The sequence below is a fragment of the Sus scrofa genome, chromosome 10 (assembly GCF_054392235.1).
Source record: "Sus scrofa isolate SSC_HxYL_T2T_F1_AM1 chromosome 10, Sscrofa_HxYL_maternal_Yorkshire_Landrace_v2.0, whole genome shotgun sequence".
In the NCBI taxonomy this organism is placed as follows: domain Eukaryota; kingdom Metazoa; phylum Chordata; class Mammalia; order Artiodactyla; family Suidae; genus Sus; species Sus scrofa.
Window position 1 is genome coordinate 16,848,741 of NC_139392.1, and position 24,015 is coordinate 16,872,755.

At 51.6% G+C, this 24,015-nt stretch overlaps 1 protein-coding gene across 2 annotated transcripts in view; it reads right to left on the minus strand.

The window, feature by feature from the left end:
- Positions 1-2,202: 2,202 nt before the first annotated feature.
- Positions 2,203-24,015, minus strand: part of PARP1 (poly(ADP-ribose) polymerase 1) — a 38,638-nt gene continuing 16,825 nt past the window's right edge. For both annotated transcript variants that reach the window (XM_003357641.5, XM_084979197.1), the window contains exons 6-23: positions 23,463-23,579; positions 22,680-22,856; positions 21,154-21,301; positions 19,495-19,635; positions 18,331-18,585; positions 17,723-17,791; positions 17,475-17,607; positions 16,487-16,682; positions 14,745-14,873; positions 11,374-11,457; positions 9,661-9,783; positions 8,777-8,905; positions 7,120-7,218; positions 6,489-6,641; positions 4,672-4,799; positions 3,821-3,882; positions 3,025-3,139; positions 2,203-2,768 (exon numbers count right to left, since the gene is read on the minus strand). In XM_003357641.5, coding sequence (XP_003357689.3) covers positions 2,687-2,768; positions 3,025-3,139; positions 3,821-3,882; positions 4,672-4,799; positions 6,489-6,641; positions 7,120-7,218; positions 8,777-8,905; positions 9,661-9,783; positions 11,374-11,457; positions 14,745-14,873; positions 16,487-16,682; positions 17,475-17,607; positions 17,723-17,791; positions 18,331-18,585; positions 19,495-19,635; positions 21,154-21,301; positions 22,680-22,856; positions 23,463-23,579 — 2,340 coding nt within the window. In that variant the 3' untranslated portion in view covers positions 2,203-2,686. The remainder of the gene's footprint in view (positions 2,769-3,024; positions 3,140-3,820; positions 3,883-4,671; positions 4,800-6,488; positions 6,642-7,119; positions 7,219-8,776; positions 8,906-9,660; positions 9,784-11,373; positions 11,458-14,744; positions 14,874-16,486; positions 16,683-17,474; positions 17,608-17,722; positions 17,792-18,330; positions 18,586-19,494; positions 19,636-21,153; positions 21,302-22,679; positions 22,857-23,462; positions 23,580-24,015) is intronic.

A 24,015-nucleotide genomic window follows, 5' to 3' on the forward strand; every position in this document is an offset into this window, starting at 1 on the left:
ACTATATACAATCACTTGGCATAGAACATGATGGAAGAGGATATGAGAAAAAGGATATATATGTATGCATAACTGGGTCACTTTGCTGTACAGCAGAAATTGACAGAACATTATAAATTATAAAGAAAGAAAATTAAGGACACTGAAAATAAGACAGATTCTTTTGTTGATTTGCCCAAGCTTCCATTACCTGAACGCTGACACCCTAACTTAAGTCACAAACATGGCTAATATGATGGAAATCCAGTCATGGCTCAGCGGAAATGAATCTGACTAGTATCCATAAGGTTGCAGGTTCAATCCTCTGGTCTTGCTTAGTGGGTTAAGGATCTGGCGTTGCCATGAGCTGTGGTGTAGCTCGCAGATACGGCTTGGGTCTGGTGTTGCTGTGGCTGTGGCGTAGGCCGGTGGCTACAGCTCCAGTTTGACCCCTACCTAGCCTGGGAACCTCCATATGCCACAGGTGTGGCCTTAAGAAGACAAAAAATAAAATAAAACTAAAAATAAAAGACAAAACATGGCTAATATGGGACAAAGCCACAGTTCATAAACTGCACCTGTCATTACAATCACTTAAATGAAGCTCAACTCAGAGAAAACGTATTTTTCTTCTTTCTTGTCTTTTTAAAAAACTTAGTTTTTATTTTTTAGCTTTGTAGGGCCACACTCGTGGCCTATGGAGGTTCCCAGGCTAAGGGTCCAATTGCAGCTGTAGCTGCCAGCCTACACCACAGCCACAGCAATGCCAGATTTGAGTAGTGTCTGCGACGTACACCACAGCTTACAGCAATGCTGGATACTCAACCGACTGAGCAAGGCCAGGGATTGAACCTGCAACCTCAAGGTTCCTAGTCAGATTCATTTCTGCTGTGCCACGACGGGAGCTCCTATTCTTTCCTGCCTTTTTTTTTTCTTTTTAAGGCTGCATCTGTGGCATATGTAAGTTCCCAGGCAAGGGGTGGAATCAGAGCTATAGCTGCCAGCCTACACCTCAGCTCATGGCAACACCGATCCTTAACCCACGAGCGACACCAGGGATCAAACCCGCATCCTCATGGATACCGGTCAGGTTCTTAACCTGCTGAGCCACAAGAGGAACTCCTCCTTTCTCATCTTGAAATATGTCTGTCTTCTGTTTCTCTAACCAAAGAAAAGGGGCAACTTTTGGGGTGAAGACGGCAGCTTGCTCTGCTGCCTTCTCTTGCCTGTGACTCTCCCTTCTGGCCTACACTCCCCAGCCTCTGTAAAAGGTCCACAGTGTCGTCAGATACCACCCTGGCTTTCGGGGGATGAAAAGTAAATATTTAATAAGCCTCGTATTCACATATGTAGTAGGATGAGGCAATACAGTAGCTGTAAAATAATATCCCTTAGAAGAGAAGAACATGCTGACATGTGTTCTATCGCCACTGAGTATCTGATAAACTGAAGATAAAGAAGAATGCCCTCTATGCTGGGTTTTCTGTCACTCAGGCCAGGCATTCCTATTAGGCCCTGCTGTTTGTTGTCTGGCACATTCTGCAGTTTCAGATACGAGTACAAACGACCTCCCCCCAAGTCGCTGTGGCCCTTGCACCGTGAAGATTAACCAGATCCATAATCAGAATGAGACTAAAACCACAATGCAGCAATACAGAAGCCATTCCCATTTTAATTCAAGAATTACTACTAGCCCTGGGGTATTTTGGCAATATATTTTTAATTTAGCAGACAAAATTGCTCGTAGGAAAGTTAGGAATTTCAAATACGACTTAAAATTTACTCTTGAAATTACTCTTAAAGGAGTTCCCATCGTGGGTCAGAGGGTAACAACTCCAATTAGTATCCATGAGGACACGGGTTCGATCCCTGGCCTTGCTCAGTGGGTTTAGGATCCTGCGTTGCTGTGGCTGTGGTGTAGGCTGGCAGCTGTAGCTTCGATTCGACCCCTACCCTGGGAACCTCCATATGCCGCAGGTACAGCTCTAAAAAGACACAAAAACAAAAAAAACCCAAAAAACTACATATTCTGAGAGCATCCACATTCAAGTGTCTCCAGAAAAGGAAAATGCCTTTTGCTTCTAAGAAATTGTTAATGTTCCTTCTTTTGGTCTCCCTACATTCCTTGCCAAAAAACCAAAGAAAACAACCCCCCCCAAACCCAAACAGACAACAACAAAAAGCTAAAGGGAGACAATAAAATGCAAAATAAAAAAGATTAAATAGTATGAAATTAGTTTTTATTTTGACCTTAAAATAAATGCTTAACGTTTTTCCAAAACTAAAGATGAACACTTAGAAATAAGGGTGGAAGATTATTTTTTTCCTTCCCTGGGGAAACCAGTAAGGCAGACGTTATAAGGTGGCTTGCAAGGTTCTTTCGCTGGACTAGTCTAGACGCAAAACAAAAACAAAAACAAAAACAAAACCCTCCCCAACGTTTCCCCTATTGTCAGTTGTACCTACCAGGGTTATGGCTGGCAGGAAAGAAGCCCCAAACGACCGCCCCCCACCCCGACCAACACAAACAACGGATTGGAGAAGTTGGGAAAATCACTAACATGTGACCAAGTGTTCATGTAAATCCTTTCTAAGGAGATTCAGTGAAGGTACCATCCCTCGGCAACTTGGCCGAGGTTTCTGCCTGGTTGGTTGGTGCACAGCACGTGGGGTGACACCCCACGATCCTGGGGCTGCGGTTCACAGCTCACCACAGGGACGTCTTAAAGTTGAATTTCAGCTTCAGTAGATACTTGAGATTGACCTGAGCGATATCGTAGACAATGTACCTGAGGGGGAGGCGTGTCAAGGAGCCAATGGTTTGAGAAAGTGCTTGCTGGCCGAGCTGGCCGCACCCTGCCAAGTCCCCCAGGTAGGGGCTCAGGTCTCACCCGAACAGGGAGACCATGGAGGGCAAGGCTTCACTGTGAGACTCACCCCAGGACTGGCTCTAGTCGGTCTGCCCTGGGTTCACTGGCAGCCTAGGCGACTCTCAGCCCCAGAACATTCTTTTCGGTCTCTCATGGCACACTCAGAAAAGGATACTCGTTATACAGCAGACAGGTATCGTTCACACCAGATGGGATCCCGGTCCCAAGAGGAACCTCCACACCATCCATAGTAATACTGGCTGCGGGGTCAGGGGTCGTTTTGCCTAAGCCTGAAAAACAGCAGGCAGAATGACAGGGTTGGTGGGAAGAGATGCTGTAGTGTAGGTCGCAGACTCGGCTAGGATCTGGTGTTGCTGTGGCTGTGGTGTAGGCCAGAGGCTACCGCTCCGATTAGACCCCTAGCCTGGGAACTTCCATATGCTGTGGGAGCGGGCCTAGTAAAGGCAAAAAGACAAAAAAATAAATAAATAAATAAAAAAGACATACAAATCCTATAGTGTATCCTTCCAGACACAAAACCAAATATACACCAAGTTCCAGGTTATCAGCCTTCACTGAGCTTCACCGCATAGAAGTGCCCCCTGCCTCCCGGCTCCCTGAGCGGAATTCCAAAGCAGTGGCTTCAACTAGGTGGTGGGAGATTAAACTGTTGCATGCTACAAGCTGCAGCAATCCAAATCCAGGCTCTGGACATTGCCAATGTAGCTAAGAGTCAGGTAAAAACTCAAAGCCAACGCACCTCACAGGAGCGCTAATCAGGAAGGACTCTATTTCATGGTATTTGTGACACTACCTCCAGCCACAGCATCAAAACTTTTTTCTTTTTTTTTTAAATGAACTTGTAACCTAGCCACAGAAATTGTGGCTTTGGGGGAAAGAGAGCCTCCTCCCAGTGCTGCCCAGGGTGCCTGAGGCGGTAGGGGCCACTTTAGGAGCACCAATCACCATACCTTTGACACTGTGCTTGCCCTTGGGTAACTTGCTGATGTGCGAAGCGTGCTTCAGCTCATACCTATTGAACAGAAAGCAGGTTCAGAAGAGCCTTCAAGGTCACCGAGCTCTCAGACCAACAGTCTGATTAGCAGAGCAAGTCACGGGCGACATTTAGAAAAACATGCTGAGGACGCAGTCCACCTTCGTTGCTAGGCTTTCTCTCCTGCTCTGTCTCCAGAAACTGCGGGCGAAGTGCCTCTTTTTCCCTTCATCTCTTTTCTGGCCGCCCCAAGACCTATGGAGTTCTGAAGGTGCAGTGCCTTTCAAGAGATGGTGCCAATGACCACTGCCACAGGGCTGCTTTCAGGAACAGCCTGTGCAGAGCTGTGGTGTGCTGGCTGCTCTGGGGGTTTCCAAGTAGCTCATGATGGCTGGGTCCCGTCTGCTCTGTTATACCGCCTGCTCTCTCTGGTCCTGGTTGATAGGACCACGCTGGACAACCAATCCCAGCTGGACCACCCAGATTTTTTGTGGGGAATCTGGAACTGGGGTTAAGACTCCAGATCAATGTGGGTTGGTCTCGGACAGAAAACATAAACATTGTCAGTCGGGCAGAGGGGCCCAAGCTGACCATCCTTGGTGCAAGCCAAGCTCGGTGCTCCCAGTACACAGAGAATGGATGCTGCCAGCTCCCAAGGCCCGGCCACATTCCCGTCTCTCCTCCATTTCCAACATGACTCCAACGGGCACCTAGGACATGCCTAACTGGTGGGTGCTGAGAAATTGCCAGGATCACCTCCCAGCTAAGGGACACTCATCCCATCCAGCCCCATCAAGTGCCACCCACCCTGAAACCAGGGTTACTCACATGTTTCCAAGGGCAACTTCTCCCAACAGGATCAAGCCTATGGGGTCTCCCTGGGACGTGTGGCAGTAGTTGGCACTCTTGGAGACCATGTCGGCGAAATAGATCCCCTTCCCAAACATGTAGCCCGTCTGGAGGGTGGAAAAGGGACAGCTGAGAACCTTCCAGCGGGAACTTAGCAGCATTACCTGCTTACTGAGAGCCCACTGGGAGCCATCACTGAGTCCCACAGTATCCCCCCCACAGGGGACAGGGGCCTGGGCTCAGGAGCAGGCTGTTCAGATCCCAGCTCTGCCAGGTACCAACAGGCTATGAAAAATTACTCTCTGGACCCTAGTTTCTTCTCTGAACTTGGGGAAAAGGACCCCACGGTGCCACTGTGAAAACGAAGTATGTCACTGACAGCTGCTTTTTAGACTAGGGCCTGGCAGGTGTCAGCACCCCCTAAAGGGAACCATTATTTTTATTCCTTTTTTGAAAATGAGGTTCAGGGAGTCCCTGCTGTGGTGGAAGGGGATTAGTGGCATCTATGCAGGGCCAGGGCATGGGTTTGATCCCCAGCCCAGCACAGTGGGTTAAAGGAGCCGGCACTGCCGAAACTGCAACTGCAGCTCAGATCCGATCCCTGGCCTGGGAAGCCCATATGCTGAGGGGCACCCAAAAAAAAAAAAAAAAAAAAAAAAAAAAGAAGAAACAAAAACAAGGTTCAGAGCGGGTAGGACATCTGCCTGAGGTACAAGCTACTGCCCAGAAGCCATGAGTCCAGTTGTTAAGCCTCTTTGCTCCCCACTTTTTCATCTTTTTTAAGGCCAAACCTGTGGCATGTGGAGGTGCCCAGGCTAGGGATCAAACTGGAGCTGCAGCTGCCCACCTACACCACAGCCACAGCAACGCAGGATCCAAGCCCCATCAGTGACTTAGGCTGCAGCTTGTGGCAACACTGGATCCTTAACCCACTGAGTGAGGCCAGGGATTGAACTCCAATCCTCATGGAGATGAGTCGGGCTCCCAACCACTGGGCCGCAATGGGAACTCCACTCCCTACTTTCAACAACCACAAAAGAGGCTTGGAAGACCATTCCTAACTTCCTGCCCAGCAGGTCAGGTCTACAGCCCAGCAGGTGACACAGCGATCCCTTAGGTCTGGGTCGGCCTCTCTTTTTCAGCACGTGGCACTGAGGCAGATGCTGAAGCTCACGGAGGTCACCAGCCAGCAGGTGGGAGAGGCACGTTTGAACCCAGCCTGGCCTGCGGCCAAAGCCTGCTCTCTGGCTGTCAACACATCCAATGAGCGTTCAGGGCAGGGCCTGGACTTCACCTTCATTGTTCTCAGAACTACACTTGATACCCTTACTGCTACAGCCTTGCTGAGGGTCAGGAGAGGGACGCCTGGCAACATTCACTGTATCAGCCTCAGCTGAGCCAACACCCATGTCTTTATTTATTTTTGTCTTTTCAGGGCCGCATTGGCAGCATATGAAGGTTCCCAAGCTAGGGGATCAGCCAGGGCTGCAGCTGCCGGCCTACACCACAGCCACAGCAACACCAGATCCGAGCTGTGTCTGCAACCTCCACCACAGCTCATGGCAACACTGGATCCTTAACCCACTGAGCGAGGCCAGGGATCAAACCTGCGTCCTCATGGATACCAGTCAGATTTGTTTCCACTGAGCCACAACGGGAACTCTGTCACCCATGTCTTTAACCAAGGACCCTTATTCACTGGGGTGTGGGCTTCTCACCCGAGCCCCCATAGAGCTCGAGTGGAGATGGCTGCAGAGACAAGCCCTCCCCCCCAGCTCCCCAGGCTGGGCACGTACCACAGGTGCTTCAGGTGGGGCTATCCGGAGACCCTGGGACAAGATCCCGGCGAAGTTGGTGGTCCTGGACCCGTGCCACAGCAACCTCCGGTTATGCAGCTGTTTAAATGGCTTGTAACGCTGACTCTCCCCTTCACGCTCGATCTTAAAGATCTGGTCGGAGCAGTAAATAAAGCAGAGAGATGGATGGCACCGCTGTTATACTGGGGTTCATGGACACAGGAGAACAGCCCAGGTGTCCCCAGAGCTGCAAAACATGAGGCCTGTTGTCTCTAAGGTGTTTCTGTCAGTTGGGGTGGAGCAACACGGCCGGTCTAGGTCCCATCTGGTGGGACCTACACGGTGTGTAGACCCCGTCCACCTGAGGCACATTGCTTGGGCTCCCTGATACCAGTTCTGATTCCAAAACTAGGTTTTGGGGTAGGGAACATCCTTTAAAACAGAACAAAAAGCCATCCCCAAACCCTAAGACTATGAATTTTTCTGCTTCACAAACAAATGAATCACTTCCTCTGGCTATTTAAAACAGAGTAAACTGCTCTCCTGCACCCAGGCCCAGGCCCAGGCTGGAGGGATGAGCAGGGAAGAGCTGGCAGGGCACAGAGGGACGGGGGCGGGGGGGGAGCCTTACATCGATAACTTCCAAGTCATATGCATTGTGTGTGGTTGCGTGAGTGTTCTTAACGTACTTCCTGATGGTCTCGGCTTCTTCAGAATCCCTGTCCACCACCTAGAAGAAATGTGGGAATCAGGGCAAAGGAGACCCCAGGAGAGCCACATGGAAGCAGGCGACAACACATATAACACATGGCCCGTGTGGAAGCCCAGGTGGGCCAGCGGCTCATGCTCCCGGCCCCACCACATTCCAGGGCAGAGGCTGGGCCGGCAGCCCCAGCTCCCCAGACACCAGCTTCTTCCCCATCTATCTGGATTGCAAGAGGATCCTGGCCTTGCTTCTGTCTTAAAACCCTACGCTCAGGGACACCAGGAAAGCTATCAACACGGGGTTCACTCTCTGGGAACGGGGACCTCCAGAATAAGGAGCCGCCTCCAGGTAACAGTCTAGTCCATGGGGAGTTAAAACATCAGGGCCAGGGGACACCCCAGAGTCAAGATCTGCAATCAGGAGTTTCCAATGTGGCACAATGGGATCCACAGCATCTTGGGAGCTATAGGATGCAGGTTTGATTCCTGGCCTGGCACAGTGGTTTAGGGATCCAGCATTGCCACAGTTGTGGTTTAGGTCAAGACTGTGGCTCAGCTCTGATCCCTGGCTTGGGAACTCTGTATGTGTGGAGTGGCCCCCCCAAAAAAGGCTTTTGCAATCGAAAGCAGCAAGGATCCGGCAGAATACAGGGGTTTTGAGGATGGGGACAAGTGTGCCATCTCTTCAGAATCCTTGCACGTTGTGGTCCAGAGTAAACACTCACTAAATAATGGTCAAATAATGTAATCTATGCTAAATAAACATGAGTGTTACGGGGAAGGCTGTGAATGTACTCTTCTGTTTCCATATTCTTACCAATGTTCAGAGAACTCAGGAATTCTGCTCTTTTCCCTGCCCCTTAACTAAAAAGTTTCAGAATCATAAATGCAGAGAATAACAACCCTTTACAAAGAACCAAGCCATCTGGGGTCTACCCTGTGCAGACCCACAGACCTATGCTCTGTCCTAAGCATGGAGTAAAGGCTCTTTTTAGTGATGTCAACACATCAAACCAGGCTCAACAGATCCTCGTGCCTTTGGACCCCCTAACACTGCAGGGAAGGGAGGCACGCAGGAGATGTGAGACCAGCCTCAAGGCCAGGGCAAGCTAGGGGCTGAGGCAAACTTTCCTTCTCCTGTTGGCCTAGGCCGGATGACTTCTGTCCAAGCCTCCAACAGCACAGAAGTGCCCCCTGCCTCCCAGTCCCCCAAGCAGTTATTCCCAACCTTCTGATTTAACCCTCCCCCCCCACCCCATTTCCCCTACGTAACCATAAGTTTGATTTCCAGATCTGTGAGTCTGTTTCTGTTTTGTAAATAAGTTTATTTCTATCTTCCTTTTCCTTTTTTTTTTTTGTCTTTTTAGGGCTGTACCTAGAAAAGTTCCCAAGCTAGGGGTCGAAGTGGAGCTGCAGCTTAACCCACTGAGTGAGGCCAGGGATTGAATCCAAATTCTCCTAGATACTAGCTGAGTCACCAATGGGAAGGCCCATTCCACAAGATTCTGATGCACGTTCAATTCTGGGAACCACCACCCCTCGGATGAAGGCTTTGGATGTTTCAGAAAGGGTGGACCCGTTACCTTAATATCAGTTTTGAGCTTCTCATAGTTGACATCAATGGGGTCCTTGCTGCTGTCATCAGAACCACCCCTGAGCAGACTGTAGGCCACCTCGATGTCCAATAGGTTGTCTAGCATTTCCACCTTGGCCTGGAGGAACAAAAGAAAAACCTTGAGCCAAGATGTGGGAGAAAGACTCAGTTTTGGCACAGAAAATCCACATGCAGAGTGTCCAACAGTGAAAGGGTCCTTCCCAGCTGCTTAGGGCCAGTGAATCACCATCACAGCCAACGCTCCTCAGGGTTTCTGGACAGCTATCGAGGACTTACTCCCTGGGGGAGAAGAGGACTATACGTATGAACTCTTTCCTCTCGAGCACTCAGGTGACAGGTGCGGAATGATCCCTGGCTCCCTTCTGAAGCTGGGAGGAAGGTACATCCCTCATGGCTCCTTTTCCGCAGCCTGATGTGGTCTAGCAAGGGCAGGAAAACCAACTGTTCTGCCCGTGGTCAGGCTCCCAAAAGGGCAGAGACCGTACTTCTTGGATTTGCGATCCAAGAAGTGGATCTTGGATCCCCAGGGCACATGGAAATCTCCAGGCTCGGGGTCCAACTGGAGCTGCAGCTGCTGGCCTACGCTACAGCCACTGCAACGTGGGATCTGAGCCATGTCTGTGACCTACACCATAGCTCATGGCAGCGCTGGATCCTTTAACCCACTGCGTGAGGCCAGGGAACAAATCCATATCCTCATGGATATGGATTTGTAACCTGCTGGGCCGCAACAGGAACCCCAGAAACCCCACTTCAAGATGAGGGCCCTGAGTGTGCCTCCTGCACTGGAAGAGAGCCACACCCAGCCCAGCACCACCTGAGACCCAGGATCCTCCTGAACCCCGGTGCTACCTGCACGCTGTCCGCATTGTTCAGCAGTGGAGGCTTCTTCATCCCAAAGTCATGGGGGATCAAGGTGTAGAATCGATTTGAGAGATCCAGGATCTGGGAGTCGCTGCTGCCCTGGGACACGGCCTTTAGGAGAGGGGACAGAGGAACAAGACTGAGGCAGCATTGAACCCTCAGTACCGGGCTATTCTCCCTGGGAGCTGGGTGCTGCAGGCAAGTCCCAAGGCAGTTGGTGTGTGCACAGCCAGGAGACACCAGGCAACTCTCAGGGGGCCATCACTTAGCTGGGGTATCAGCCGGACCTCAACCTCAAACTGGCGGCTCAGCACATACTGGGCCTCCCGTATAGAATCTCATTTGTACAGAGAGCGGGTCAGGACACATAAACCTCCCCTATTGTGCAAAATATTGCCTGCAGCATCTAGGGGGTGAGCTCACGGCTGATGCTGTAAAATTCAACTTTTTCTAAGTCTGAAAACATTTCATAATAAAATCTTTAAGGGGGGAAAAAACCCACTGCTACAAAATTCGGTCAGGCCCCTTCAGCCAATGACCTTTATATTTAAGGCAGGGAATTCCTTTTTTTTTTCTTTTTAGGGCAGCATTATCGGTACATGGGGGTTTCCAGGCTGGGGGTCGAATTGGAGCTGCAGCTGCTGGCTTACACCACAGCCACAGCCACACCAGATCCTTTAACCCACTGAGTGGGGCAAGTGATCAAACCTGCAAAGTCATGGATACTAGCTGGCTCATTACCACTGAGCCACAATGGGAACACTCAGGGAATTCATTCTGATTAACCCTGGAGGTCTAGGAGGCCAGGCACAGAAAGGCGGGCCTCTCCTTATACCACAGTGCCAATTAGAGCTTTATGCAGAAGGCACTCAGTACATGCACAGAAGTGGAAGTGCTGGGCCACTAGTCCCTGCATACTTGGCAGACCTCATAGGTGCCTAAAGGATGGTAAGGGGGCAATGAGTTGGCACCCTATAGGTACCAAGCCCCAAGCCTACATCTCACTGAGATGGGCTGCTTCTTCCACATTGTAAACTGCTGCCTGTGCTGCAGTTGGCTCTGTGCAAGGAGCAAAGAACACTCTTCCAGCCCCTCATTGTGGAAGTTCTGGAACAGGAAAGAATCTGAGCTGAGGCAAGACTTTCAGGCCCCAGGCAGTGGGCAACAAGCAAAAGGACCCTGTGCAGGACCACTGTCACTGGATTTAACTGCAGCAGCCAGAGGTCCACCTGGTGGTCCCACCTCAGGCTCCCACCGGCTCTTCTGCTTTCACACATGGAGCATGCATGCCGCCCACAAACACAGGGGGACCCTCCAGTCCCTTCAGGGCACGGCTAGAAGCTCTGGGACTGGAGGAACCTTGGCAGACGCTCGGAAAGTTGATGTTGAAGGAACACAAATACAAGAAAGCAAGACAATGTTTAACTTTAAAGAACATTTTTATGAGGCAGGAGAACCAAATTTCTCAGGATAGGAGTTTACTGTCCCTGATACGGGAAAACATCGTTAATTCACTAGCACTGGGAGCTTTCTGCAAGGAGCACTCGTCATTCTTGACGTGAAAAACATCTGAATAACCGTGAGCCAGCAGGTCTCTTTCACTCACCTCATAAATGTACTGCCATGTCCCCAGATGGGGCGGGGGGGCGGCCAAGAGACCCCCAGGAGGAGGGCAGCTGGAGAAGAGGGTCCCTAACTTACCTGCTGGACCTCACTGAGGATGGCGTACGCGGCCTGGATCTGCCTTTTGCTCAGCTTCCCCAACGGCATCTTCTGAAGGTCAATCTGAGGAGACAGGGGGATTTTTCCCTTTGAAAGCCGAGCTTTGTGCGGCGATGACAGCAGAGCCAGACTGAGCGCCCCCAACACCCACCCAGGCCTTCTGAGGGTAGCAGTCAGAAATCTGTCCTGGGGCGACCCATTGAGCCAAGCCCACGGGCTTTGCAGCCCATCCCTACTGCGAGAGAAGGTCCTTGCTCACTTCGTAGACGGCAGGGTTAAGCCCACCTGTGCTCGGTTTGAAACTGCTCCGCGCACCTGAAGGTGACACAGCAGGACTCCCACCTAATTGCCACGTGAGGGTGAGGGTGCGCCCAGGAAGCCCTCCCCAGGGTCTCAGAGGCAAGGCCATTCTCAGCCGGAAGACAAGGACTCCCTCTTGAACACCCATACTGACACTGAGTCACCAGTGTTCCTTTCAAATCAGTCAGCTCAAAGGTTAAACATGTTCCTACGATGCTGCTGCTGCCCCTAACACCTTGGGGACCCACCGAGGGGGTGATGGGCTGGCTGCAGTGGAAAGAGCAGGACTCTGGTCACCTGCTAGCGGGTGGGGCACTCACTCTCAGCCACGGTTTCCCACCTGTAAACGGCACCCACTCCCTGCAGGAGTCACCTGCCTGAATGCTTGGCTGCCCACCCCTCCTGCCTCAGTGCTCCCCCTCACTCTGCTTCCTGAGTCACTGTCCCCAGGTTGTTCCCAGCAGACCCTGGAGCTCCCCACCCAGGACTGCATTTGCGCATGTTGAAACCTCTGGCACCTGCAGGCTCTGGGAACAAAGATGGAGCCACACAGGCAATCCGAGAAATGGAATTTCTACGGTGACCCATGACACGAGAAGTAAAGGTGCTCACAGCCCCTCAGGCATCCATCAGGGCTCAGTAGTGACAATGCCTAATGATGACCACAGGCTGTGGCACATCTGTGTCTCTGTACCCTCAATGCCGTCCATCCCAAGGGGAGAGCTGGTTTCGGGGAAGAGTTAAATAGCTGGAGCTAAGTCCAGGGAAGAAGGTGGATAATCTATTCTGAGCCGAGAACACGGTACAGGAAAAGAGCAAAGTGACCTCGGTACGGACTACAAGCTGGCTCTAAAACAATGCTAACAGAGCCACACCAAAGGGCTTTCTGGCCAAGGTCAGTATGACCAGAGTGAGACCAGATGCTTTTGGGGCTTGGGGGTGGGGCTGTTTCCCTGAGCTGTGTAATTTTGGTGTTTATTTTAAAAAGACCTGGCTTCTCTTACCTACCCCCTCAAAAACATACACACAGGCCTCAAGAACAAGAGCAGGGCTCCACTAACACCAGCTGTCCAGCAGGGGTGATGCAGCAGCTCCATTTAGGGAGAAAGTGCAAAGTGGGAGAGAGGCCTGGGTTCAGGGCACTGAGAGGCATAGCCACGGCCAGTGGGAGGCTTCGGGGGCTGCAGCCTGGGCCCTGGACACAGCAGGGCTCAACCTGGCTCCAAGGGGGAGCTCGGATGCCCTGGTTACTGTTTACTTAACTACCTGGCTGCCCGATCCCATGGGGCCCATCAGGCTGGAAGTGGGGGTCCCACTCCCCATATCCTGCCTTCCAGCAGCAGGACCCTGGCCCATCCATTCCTGCTAACCAACTAGTTCCCTGTCTTAATGTAGAACAGCCTAAAAAAGGTCACTTCTGGAGCTCCCACTATGGCGCAACAGGATCGATGGCGTCTTGGGAGAACTGGGAAGCAGGTTCGACCCCTTCCCACACCATGGGTTAGGGATCTGGTGTTGCCACAGCTGTGGCTTAAGTCATAGCTGCAGCATGGATCTGATCCCTGGCCTGGAAGTGCCATATGCTATGGGGCGGCCAAAAAAGAAAAAGACAAGGTCATTTTACAGAGAGAGACTGGGTCTGAATCGTATATATGCCAGAGCACAGGAAGCTGGAACTGTCACGTGGGATGTTTCTTTTGAAAGGTTCGTCAAATGAAGACGACCCCTGCAGGCCCCAGCACACTACTCTTCCTCGTGCACCCACATTCTTGGTGAGCCACCCCAGCCTGTTCAAATAAGTAACAAACAAGTCAGGCTATGTATCTATATGAACGAGGCACCCGCATGAGCCCTGGCGTCTTTAAACCCGTTAGCAGATGTCTAGGATGTGACCCAACACTTTGTTCTCTAACAACAGCTGAGCCGGAGCAGCCCCAGCAGGCGGGACCATGCCTGGGAACTATGCTGTTGGGCAGAGGCTACCGGTCATTCATGCCACCCAGACTTGCCCCATGTCCCTGTCCCAGGCTGTCTGGCAGCCTCTAGGCGGGCGCTGGGAAGCAGCAGGGAGGAAGCCAGTGGGCAAAGGGGCGGAAGGGCCAAGGCTGATCTGCAACTCTCACCCTCTCTGCTGGTCCCTGCTTGGTTTTCAGGGTAGCTGGATGCTGCTGGGCTCGATGGATGGGGAAGGAGGGAAGACCTGTTTGCCGGCCATGCCTGGACCACGTCTGTTCTGACTGCTCCTGGGGTCAATGTCCCAGAGCTCCGATGTCAGAGGGAGCAAGAACAAGAGGCCCTTCTGCACTCATCTCCCAGGGGAACAAACAGAAGACACCTGGCCTTGGCTGGAAGCTCTGCCCCCATTCCTGCTTGGACAGAGACATGACTAATCTAACTACCATCACCCCCATTCCAGCCTCGGACCCAACCCCTTCTGAAAAACAGCTGGCATGAATTTTATCTGATGAAATGAGTGTCAAGCTCTTTGCAACTCTATCAATCAGGTCACAGCAGTTCTTTTTTTTTTTTAGGGCTGCACCAGCACATATGAAGGTTCCCAGGCTAGGGGTCCAATTGGTGCAGCAGCTGCCGGCCTATGCCACAGCCATAGCAATGCTAGATCTGAGCTGCATCTGTGACCCACACCACAGCTCATGGCAACACCGGATCCTTAACCCACTGAGCCAGGGATCGAACCTGTGTCGTCATGTATGTTAGTCAGGTACATTAACCGCTGAGCCACAACAGAAACTCCCCAGAGCAGTTCTTTTACTGTAGGTGGGCTGCATCCTGCACTTTGCTTGACAGCTCCGGGCGGCCCGTTTGGTTGGGCTGCGTAAGAACCCTGCCCACAAACTCCTTCATGGCAAGAATAAGAGAAGTGCAGGTGGGTCTGGGGGCCCAGGGGACATCCCCCCACCACACACCACGTATTTCACAGCAGGCCTTGAGCCTCTCCTGAAGGGCAAAGCGCTCTGTGCCTCGGCACCAGCCAGGCACTGAAATCCTCAACCCCAGCAGATGCTCACAGACAAACAAAAACACAATACCTCGTACTCCACCATGGCTTTCTTCATACTTTCCACATCAAAGATCATCTTGATGAGTTCCTGCACCGATTTGGGGAGCTTGGATTTGGTGCCAGGGTTTACTGTCAGCTTCTTCACTGCCTCTTCATCCTTTAGGGAAAAGGAACACTGGGAAGAGCTGAAGGGAACAACCCAAGCAGAGCAGTGGGAGTGGCGTCTGGGGCTTGAGAGGCAGAGATAAGATCCAGGACAGAGGGCCGCTGGCACCAAAAGGCTGGGTGTTAATCAGAAAGATGTGCTATCTGGGAGTTCCCGTTGTGGCTCAAATCGGTTAACAAACCCGACTAAGATCCATGAGGATGAGGGTTTGACCCCTGACTCGTTCAGTGGGTTAAAGATCCTGCGTTGCCGTGAGCTGTGGTACAGCTTGCAAATGTGGCTTGGATCTGGTGTTGCTGTGGCTAGCTCCAATTTGACCCCTAGCCTGGGAACCTCCACGTGCCACAGGTATAGCCCTAAAAAGACCAAAAACAAAAACAAACAAACAAACAAAAAAAAAGATTTGCTATCTGGTGATACACAGGGAAATGGTCAAGCTACAAATGCAGATCATAGGAAATTATTAGGAAATAATCTGAGAAGTTCCCTGGTGGCTCAGGCCACTGCTGTGGTGGTGTTGGTCTGTTCCCTGGCCTGGCAACCTTCACATGCCCTGGGTACAACAACAACAACAAAGACTAAAACCTGTGACCTAATGGAGTGTGTCAAGTCACCACAGTTCTACCTTCGTGATGAAACAAGTCACGTGATGTACGATGAACCATAGGTTCAGACAAGAAATGTCACCTGGAATCTATGAACCAGGTTGTGCTTAAGGAGCAACTTGGCCTCTGTTCTTTATTGCTTTCATGTTACGTTACACTGATTCATTTCTGCACATCGAACCAACCTGGCCCTCCTGGGATAAATCCCACCCAGTCATGGTGTCTAAGTCCTCGTGTGTTGCTATTCAGTCTGTCAGTATTTTGTTGAGGACTTTGCATCTATACCCAGATGGATCTCCTTCTGTCCTTTTCTTGTGACGTCTCTGTTGTCAGGGGAATACTGGCCTCATAGAATGAGCTGGAAAGTGTTTCCTCCTCCTCTGTTTTTTGAAGAATTTATGAAGGACCAATATTAATTCTTTAAATGTTTGGTAGAATTCACCAATGATGCCATTTGATCCATGGTATGTCTTTTTTTTTTTTCTTCTGGTAATGGTCACCATTTTATTCTTTATGAAGGAGAAGGTAGATGGTATACACTCAGTTGCTTTTGCTCTTTTTTTGTCAATTTCTTTTTTTTTTTGTGATGATCGTTGTACGACTATAAATGTAATAAAATTCATTGAGTTAAAAAAATAAAAGAAATTGAATTTTTTTTTTTTTTTTTGCTTTGTTCTTTTTAGGGCCACACCAGCAGCATATGGAGATTCTCAGGCTGGGGGTCAAATTAGGAGTTGCAGCTGCTGGCCTATACCACAGCCACAGCCACAGCAACATGGGATCTGAGCCACATCAGCGACCTACACCACAGCTCACGGCAACGCTGGATCCTTAACCCACTGAACAAGGCCAGGGACTGAACCTGTGTCCTCATGGATGCTAGCTGGATTCGTTTCCGCTGAGCCCCGATGGGAACTCCGACATGGTATGTCTTTTTAAAAAACAAGGTGTCCCTTTCTTTTATGAGAACCAGACAGTATAAGAAGATTAAATGATTACCTGGCCATAGTCAATCTCCAGAGGGTAGAACTTCTTGGGATACTTTGTGAAGTTTTTGGAGTGCCAGGCATTCCCAGTTTTCTCTTCATATAATTTCATAAAATGATCAATGGCATCCTCCTTGGATGGCATCTGCTCCAGTTTGTTACTACCAATTACGGTGCCCACACGGCCCCAGGACCTGAATATCCAGTACCTGTGGGGGGAGAGGAGGAGTACCAGATAGATGCAAATTTGTGAGTCAGCTGGTCACATACCAGGATGAGTTTCCCTTCCTGGCCATTTCCCTCAAGTGAGAAAGAACTGAAAACACCCCAAAATATTGATGATGGGCACAGAGGAACCAAAGGAACAGCTATTACAATAAAGGACCTTTACTTTTTATTAAACTGAGGGTTACAGGAAGTTCCTGTTGTGGCTCAGTGGGTTGTGAACCTGACTAGTACCCCTGAGGATGCGGGTTCAATCCCTGGCCTCACTCAGTGGGTTAAGGATCCAACATTGCTGTGAGCTAAGGTGTAGGTCACAGATGTGGCTCAGATCTGGCTGTGGCTATGGCTGTGGCACAGACCAGCAGCTGCAGCTCCAATTCAACCCCTAGCCTGGGAACTTCCATATGCTGCAGGTGTGGCCCTAAAGGGGGGCGGGAGGAAAGACAATTTGGGGCTTCTTGCTGGTTTTCTGGGCTACTGTATATAAATTCATAGATACTAGGTGGGTTCGTGGCCCACTGAGCCATGACGGGAACTACTGTTTTTCTTTTTTTCAAGCAAACCCAGACCCCTTGGTAACAGAGGAGTCTTTGGTAACATGAATGAGGAAGGACAGCAAGACTGTCCGGAGGCGTCGGCCTCTTCCCTCCCTCACTGAAGGCCTCATGAGGGGCACACCCGTGTTCTCCGTGGAGCAGTTGGTCCCCCCATGCTGGGAGACCAGGGTATCGGGGGAGGTGGAGACTCCTCTGGATGATCCTCCCCCAAGGACACACCTGCTCTCCTTGTCATCCTCCAGGAGCTGCAGCTTGTAATAGGAGTTGGTTCCCTTGACAATATCCACCAGGCCGAGTGTGGCACTGAAGACCTTCCCGCCTTTCTCCAGGACGTGGGCCGAGTGTTCCAGACCTGTCACAGACACGGGTCCTGGGATCCCGTCCCCTCGGGGGGAAGGGGGTCTGCAGGTGTTCCTGGGACAGGGGAGGATGGGGTGTGGCCTGCTTGCTCACTCCCCTCTCCTTACCAGAATCGGGGTCCACGGCCGCTCCTCCTTTAAGAGTTAATTTCATTCTTTTTTCAGATTTGTTGGCACCTGGGGAAGAGATAGAGAAATAGAGATATTACATTTAAAAAAAGAGTTCCCTTTGTGGCTCAGTGGTAATGAACCTGACTAGTATCCATAAGGATGGGAGTTGGATCCCTTGCCTCGCTCAATGGGTTAAGGATCCTGCGTGGCCGTGAGCAGTGGTGTAGGTCGGCAGCTGCAGTTCCCATTTGACTTCTAGCCTGGGAACTTCCATATGCTGTAGGTGTGGCCCTAAAAGGCAAAAAAAAAAAAAAAAAGGACAGGAAGAGTGGTGGCTCAGCAGGTTAAGGAACTGGCGTCGTCACTGCTGTGCCAGGTTCCATCCCTGGCCCCAGAACTTTGGCATGCTGCAAGTGTGACCAAAACAAACAAAACAAAACACAAAAAACCACCCAGAAGAGCACAGCATCCACGCACAACCTCCCACCACCCCCAAAGTAACAAACTGGGAAAATTGGTGTGGGTCACACTGGACAGACCCCTCGGGGCAGAGGGAGAGGCTGTGCTTGGGCGGGGCTGGCGGGACGGGGCCGCTGGGGCCTCACCTTCCTCCCTGATGGGGCCCTTGCTCTTCTTGGGGAGTGCACCCCCTGACTTCCCTCTGGGGGCCACGGCTTCCACAGGTTCGGCCTTCACCTCAGCCTTCATTTCGGCCCCCCAGGGGGACAGGATGTGGGTGCAGAGCAGCTCCTGAAGGCTCTTGGTCGAGGCCGAGACGTCCTGGAGGAAATCCTCGGACACCACTCGGACATTCGCTTCTTTCACTTCCTCCATCTTCTTACTCATCTTGTCCACCTCCTCTGTTCACATCAGAAGGGAAAAAACCTTCAATATCCATTACCGGAATCGCCATTTACTGGGTACTTCCCCACACTTCTCCCCCTCAGCGCTCCCTTCCTTCAAAACCGAGTGCTGGGGGGCCTTTTTCTCTTTTTTGCTTTTTAGGGCTGCACTCTCAGTCTATGGAGGTTCCCAGGCTAGGGGTTGAATCAGAGCTGTAGCTGCCGGCCTACACCACAGCCACAGCAACGCCAGATCCAAGCCACGTCTACAATCTACACCACAGCTCATAGCAGAGCTGGATCCTTAACCCACTGAGTGAGGCCAGGGATTGAACCTGCATCCTCATGGATACTAGTTTCCACTGAGCCATGATGGAACTCGTTAGGGGGCTTTTTTCATTTCCATAAAGGTCACCCACTGGCAACAGGCCCCTTTGCTAGGTGTTATGAGTGCGTGAGGGCTGCGTTCTGCAAGGAAATGGTAACAGGACCTCCTGAGAAAAGGAAGTCAGAGCCCCAGAAGAGCGGTGCGCTGTTTCTGGTCTTGGGGACATGTAATGGTCACCAGCATCATCAGCCTGCAGAGCAACCTGTGCGCCTTTGCTTAACCCTGCGTTTCCCAGACATACTTAAACTGGGAACTTTTGCTTTGGCAGCAAACCTACCAACATCTTGGGGAACAGTGCTAGGTGACAAGAACAGCGGGCTAGTCTTTCGCTGGGAGTTTTACACACGTGAATCTGCACCATGACACGGGGCTGCAACACCCAGGATGAGTGCTGACACCTTCCCTGAGAACCCCAGCAATGCCGGCAATGTGACATTTTTTGGGTCCCTGGCTGTCAGACCCACTTCCCCTCACTTAATCCTCAACACCATCAAGAGACAGCCCATGTTCCCTTGGGCCCCTGGGCGGATTAAACTCACTCTTGGTGCTGACGCACAGGGAGGCCTTGCTGGCCGTCCCTGTCAACTTCCCCCCGAGTTTCTCGATCGCGGCCTTCACTTCATCCTTGTTCCGGGAGAGTTTCCCAAGAGTCAGGATCTTCATGTTGGATAACGGCTTGTCTGCGATGGGAGAAGGGGCTCGTGAGGCGGGGCTGCTGCCCTGGAGGGGGAGGGATGGGACAGGAAACCAGGCAGCAAGCTCCCAGGACTGGCCACAAGGCCCTCACACAGCCTCGCAGCCTCTCGGATCTGGGAGAAGGGGGTCTCCATAGGGGAAAGTCTACATAAGCAGAAGAAGAGAGCCAGAGCAGAGAACAGCTCAGCAAACTGCACCCAGCCCTCAGCGCAGAAAGGACGGGCCAGGGAAAAGCCGGGCACTGATGCTGCTTCACAAACGGGCTGAGAACAGAGGTGGCTGGAGGCCCCAGGTCTGCTCCACAGGCAGGTGGAGGAGGACCAGGAGGCCGGTCACGGGAACTCCCAAGTCCCTCTAGTATTCTTTCCCTGCCCCATGTCTAAAAGCAAACTACAGCTCTCATACGATAATTATTAACCCATTACAAAAGTCAGACTTGTCCACGACAGTCACTGAAAGCTTTGGTCAGTGTGATCACAACCGAGCAAAAATAATGGATTCGGGCAAAAAGATCCCTCGCATTTTAGGCGCCCAGCGCAGCCTCCAGGCCAGAGAGCCCTGGGATAGCGGTCAGCCTCCTGTGTGTTGCAAATGGGCACGAACAGAGCTGGTGACACATTTCCAGAGGAAGAGATACTATGGGGAGAAGTCCTTTAAGCTGTTCCCATGAGGGCAAATGAACAGTGACACCCATAGGGTTTAAGTGGAAGCTGGTGGTGGTCTCCACAACGAACAGAATCACCCGGCTCTAGGAGTTCCTGTTGTGGCTCAGCGGGTTAAGGACCCAGCGTTGCTGTGGCTGTGGTGGAAGCTGGCAGCTGCTCCGATTCGACCCCTAGTCTGAGAACCTCCCTGGGCCACAGGTTCGACCCTAAAATAAAAAGACCAATAAATAAATAAAGAAATAAACAAGGAAAAAAGGAATCACCCGGTTGTGACCTGCAAGCGAGGTGGGGAGCCCACTACGTGTGCTCCTGGCCCCAGGCTGCTGAGAGCAGGGGTGCGCTATGGACGAGAAACCTCGCCCTCCATCCCTCACACTGGCCTTGACCACCAGACTCCACCATGTGCCGGAGTGAAAAAGACAGCAGGTCTCTTCTGCCAGAAAAGCACGAACTGATGTCACTGTCTTGGTTGGCAGGGAGGACTGCCTGCGGGGACTGACCAGTAACTTGCTCTGTGGGCAACACATACAGCAGGTCTCTGGACTCGAGAGACCAAGCATCTCTCCGAGCTGGGCATGGGCGCCCTGAAGCAGGACCGTGAGGCCTGGATGACACTCTGCAGTGCAGGGCTGGACAGGCTACTCTAATTGTCCCTGCAGGCAAGGCTGTCCCCCTGGCCTTACTCAGAAGCCTCTACCCCAGCCCCACCCCTGCTTGATGTGGGCTGGGAGAAGAAGGGCAGGGCTTCCTCACAGGATGAGCCAACCAAGAACTCAGACAGACACCCTTCTTCACCTTAAGATCAGGGCCCCAGCCCTACTTCGCCCGGAGCTGTACCTGGTGGGGCCGAGGAGTTCACGGCGGTGGGCGCAGAGGCTGCGGGGGGTGGGGGTGCTGTGGCCACAGGGGCGCTGGCCTCGGGGGGGAATATACGGTCCTGTTTTTTGATTTTCAATTTCTTGAGGTAAGCGATTTCTCGGAATTCCTGAAGAATGTATGTTTTGGTTAGCTATGTATAAAGTTAGTTATTTCTCCCTTGAATAAAAAGAATCTCTCTTTTTTTCCTCCTTATAATGAAGAATAGCAAATATACTTTAATAAAAAGAAATTAAAAAAAAAAACAATAAAGAATAACATAAGAAAATATGGGATGTTCCTGTCATGGCTCAGCAGTAAAGAACCCAACTAGTATCCATGAGGTTGTGGATTCAATTACTGGCCTCGCTCAGTGGGTTAAGGATCTGGTGTTGCCATGAGCTGTGGTATAGGCCGACAGCTGCAGCTCCAATCCAACCCCTAGGCTGGGCACTTCCTTCCATATGCCGTTGAGTGTGGCCCTAAAAAACAAAAACAAAAACAAAACAGGAGTTCCCGTCGTGGCGCAGTGGTTAACGAATCCGACTGGGAACCATGAGGTTGCGGGTTCGATCCCTGCCCTTGCTCAGTGGGTTAACGATCCGGCGTTGCCGTGAGCTGTGGTGTAGGTTGCAGACGCGGCTCGGATCCCATGTTGCTGTGGCTCTGGCGTAGGCCGGTGGCTACAGCTCCGATTCAACCCCTAGCCTGGGAACCTCCATATGCCGCGGGAGCGGCCCAAGAAATAGCAACAACAACAACAACAACAAAGACAAAAAAGAAAAGAAAAAAAAAAAAAAAGGAAAATATGAAGCCTGTAGTATGAAATACAGTATTACTACTGATAAGTTACTTAGTTCTAGTGCTTCTACATTTGTAAGAGTGCTGGTACTGTGAAGCTTTAAGAGAAAAAATATTTTCCTTAAAAACAAATAAAGAGTTCCCACTGTAGCTCAGAGGAAACAAATATCTGACTTGTATCCAAGAAGATGTAGGTTCAATCCCTGGCCTCATTCAGTGCATTAAGAATCCGGCGCAGCTGTGGCTGTGGTGCAGGCCAGTGGCTACAGCTCTGGTTCAATTCCCTAGTCTGGGAACCTCCATGTGCTGTGGGTGCGGCCCTAAAAAGACAAAACAAAAGAACAAAAGACCCCCCCCCCCACACCAACCAGTGGATAATCTGGTCAGGGAACCACTGTTGGAACCTGATTATAACTTCCCAGGCCTCATTCTCAACTGGTTCCCCTCAAGAGCCAACAGGCCTCTCTCTGGGGTCATAAGCTCGTCCCACGACCCCAAGCCCACACCCCCCACCCCCGATTCTTCCCCCCCTCCACCGCTGCCACACACACACTGGAGAAAGATCACTGCCTGAAAGGACATCAGGCTCATTCCCTTCCCTTCCTAGAAGGGGTGTAGGGAGCCCAGTCAAGATCAGCATTCAGTACCAATTCTGTATCTCAGGTCGTTCAGAGCAGGCCCCATGATTCCCCCCTGCCCCCACTCACCTTTGGGGTCACCCACTCCTTCCGGTTAGGCGTCTGTGTCTTGACCATGCACTTGGTCCAGGCAGTGACGTCCCCAGTACAGTAGTAGGCATCGCTCTTGAAGACCAGCTGGCCTGAGCATTCCTCACAGGGAAGAAGGGCACCGAACACCATGCCGTCGGCCACTCGGTCCAAGATCTGGAGCCAGTGAGGAAGCACGTCAGGGGTGGGGAGGAGCGGCTACAGCGGAGGACGTTACCAATGTGGGATGAAGAGTCTGCCTTGACCTCACACACTAAGAAAGGGAGGGACTGCCCTGAGGTCCCTAACCATCTGAACAGCTGGAGCTTGGCCTCTGGGTCTTTAAGAGCACTGATTTCCACGCATGGAATGTTCCTGCAGCTCCCCTGCCCCACGATGTAGACAAAGGGAGAGCCCAGAGCATCCAGTTTCTGCACAAGGAACAGCACCCACCTCCCCTCCAGAGAGTGGGCAGGGCCTGCAGGGGAAACGGCCCTCGGCTCATCAGGGTAGAAGGTGGCAGAGAGAGTGCCTTGGGCCAGTTTGTGGCACAAACACACGAGGCAGGGGTCCAGCCCACCTTAGTCCTCGAGCACCTGCCCCTTCCTGCCCCCGGAAATGGCAACCTTGATGGCGATGACCATGCAACACAACTGTGGAATTTCACTCCCAATTAATACCAGCAGGTGTTCAACCGGAGGGCCTCCCACACGCCACCGGGACAGTCACCACACACGGCCTGGCCGCTTGGCTCGCGGTTCCCTTAACGCAAAGGCAGCTCACCGCCGACTCCCCGGAGGGCACTTGCTGCTTGTTGAAGATGAGCAGCTCTTTCAGGTCATTGGTTGAACACACTTTCTTTAGCTCGTCCTTGATATTCCAGATCAGGTCGTTCTGGGCCTGTGCACAAGATCCAGCAGCTGAGAGACAGTTCTTCTCAAAGGAAGAATCCTGGAGCTCCCATCGTGGTGCAGTGGAAACAATCTGACCAGCATCCATGAGGATGCAGGTTCGATCCCTGGCCTCCCTCAGTGGGTTAAGGATCTGGTGATGCTGCAAGCTGCGGCGCAGTTCACAGATGCAGCATGGATGTGGTGTGGCTGCGGTGTCAGCCGGCAGCTGCAGCCCTGATTCGACCCATAGTCTGGGAACTTCCATATGCCGAGGGTGTGGCCCTAAAAACAGACAGCATTTTCTGGTTAATCATTTTTACTTTGTTCTGACACACGTGTAACCAACACGGTGAGGATTCTGGTCAATGACTGCTGATCTAATGGGCAGTTTTCTCCTTTTACTACACGCCTATTTCTCTTTTCAACAAAAGGGTTTCATTAAA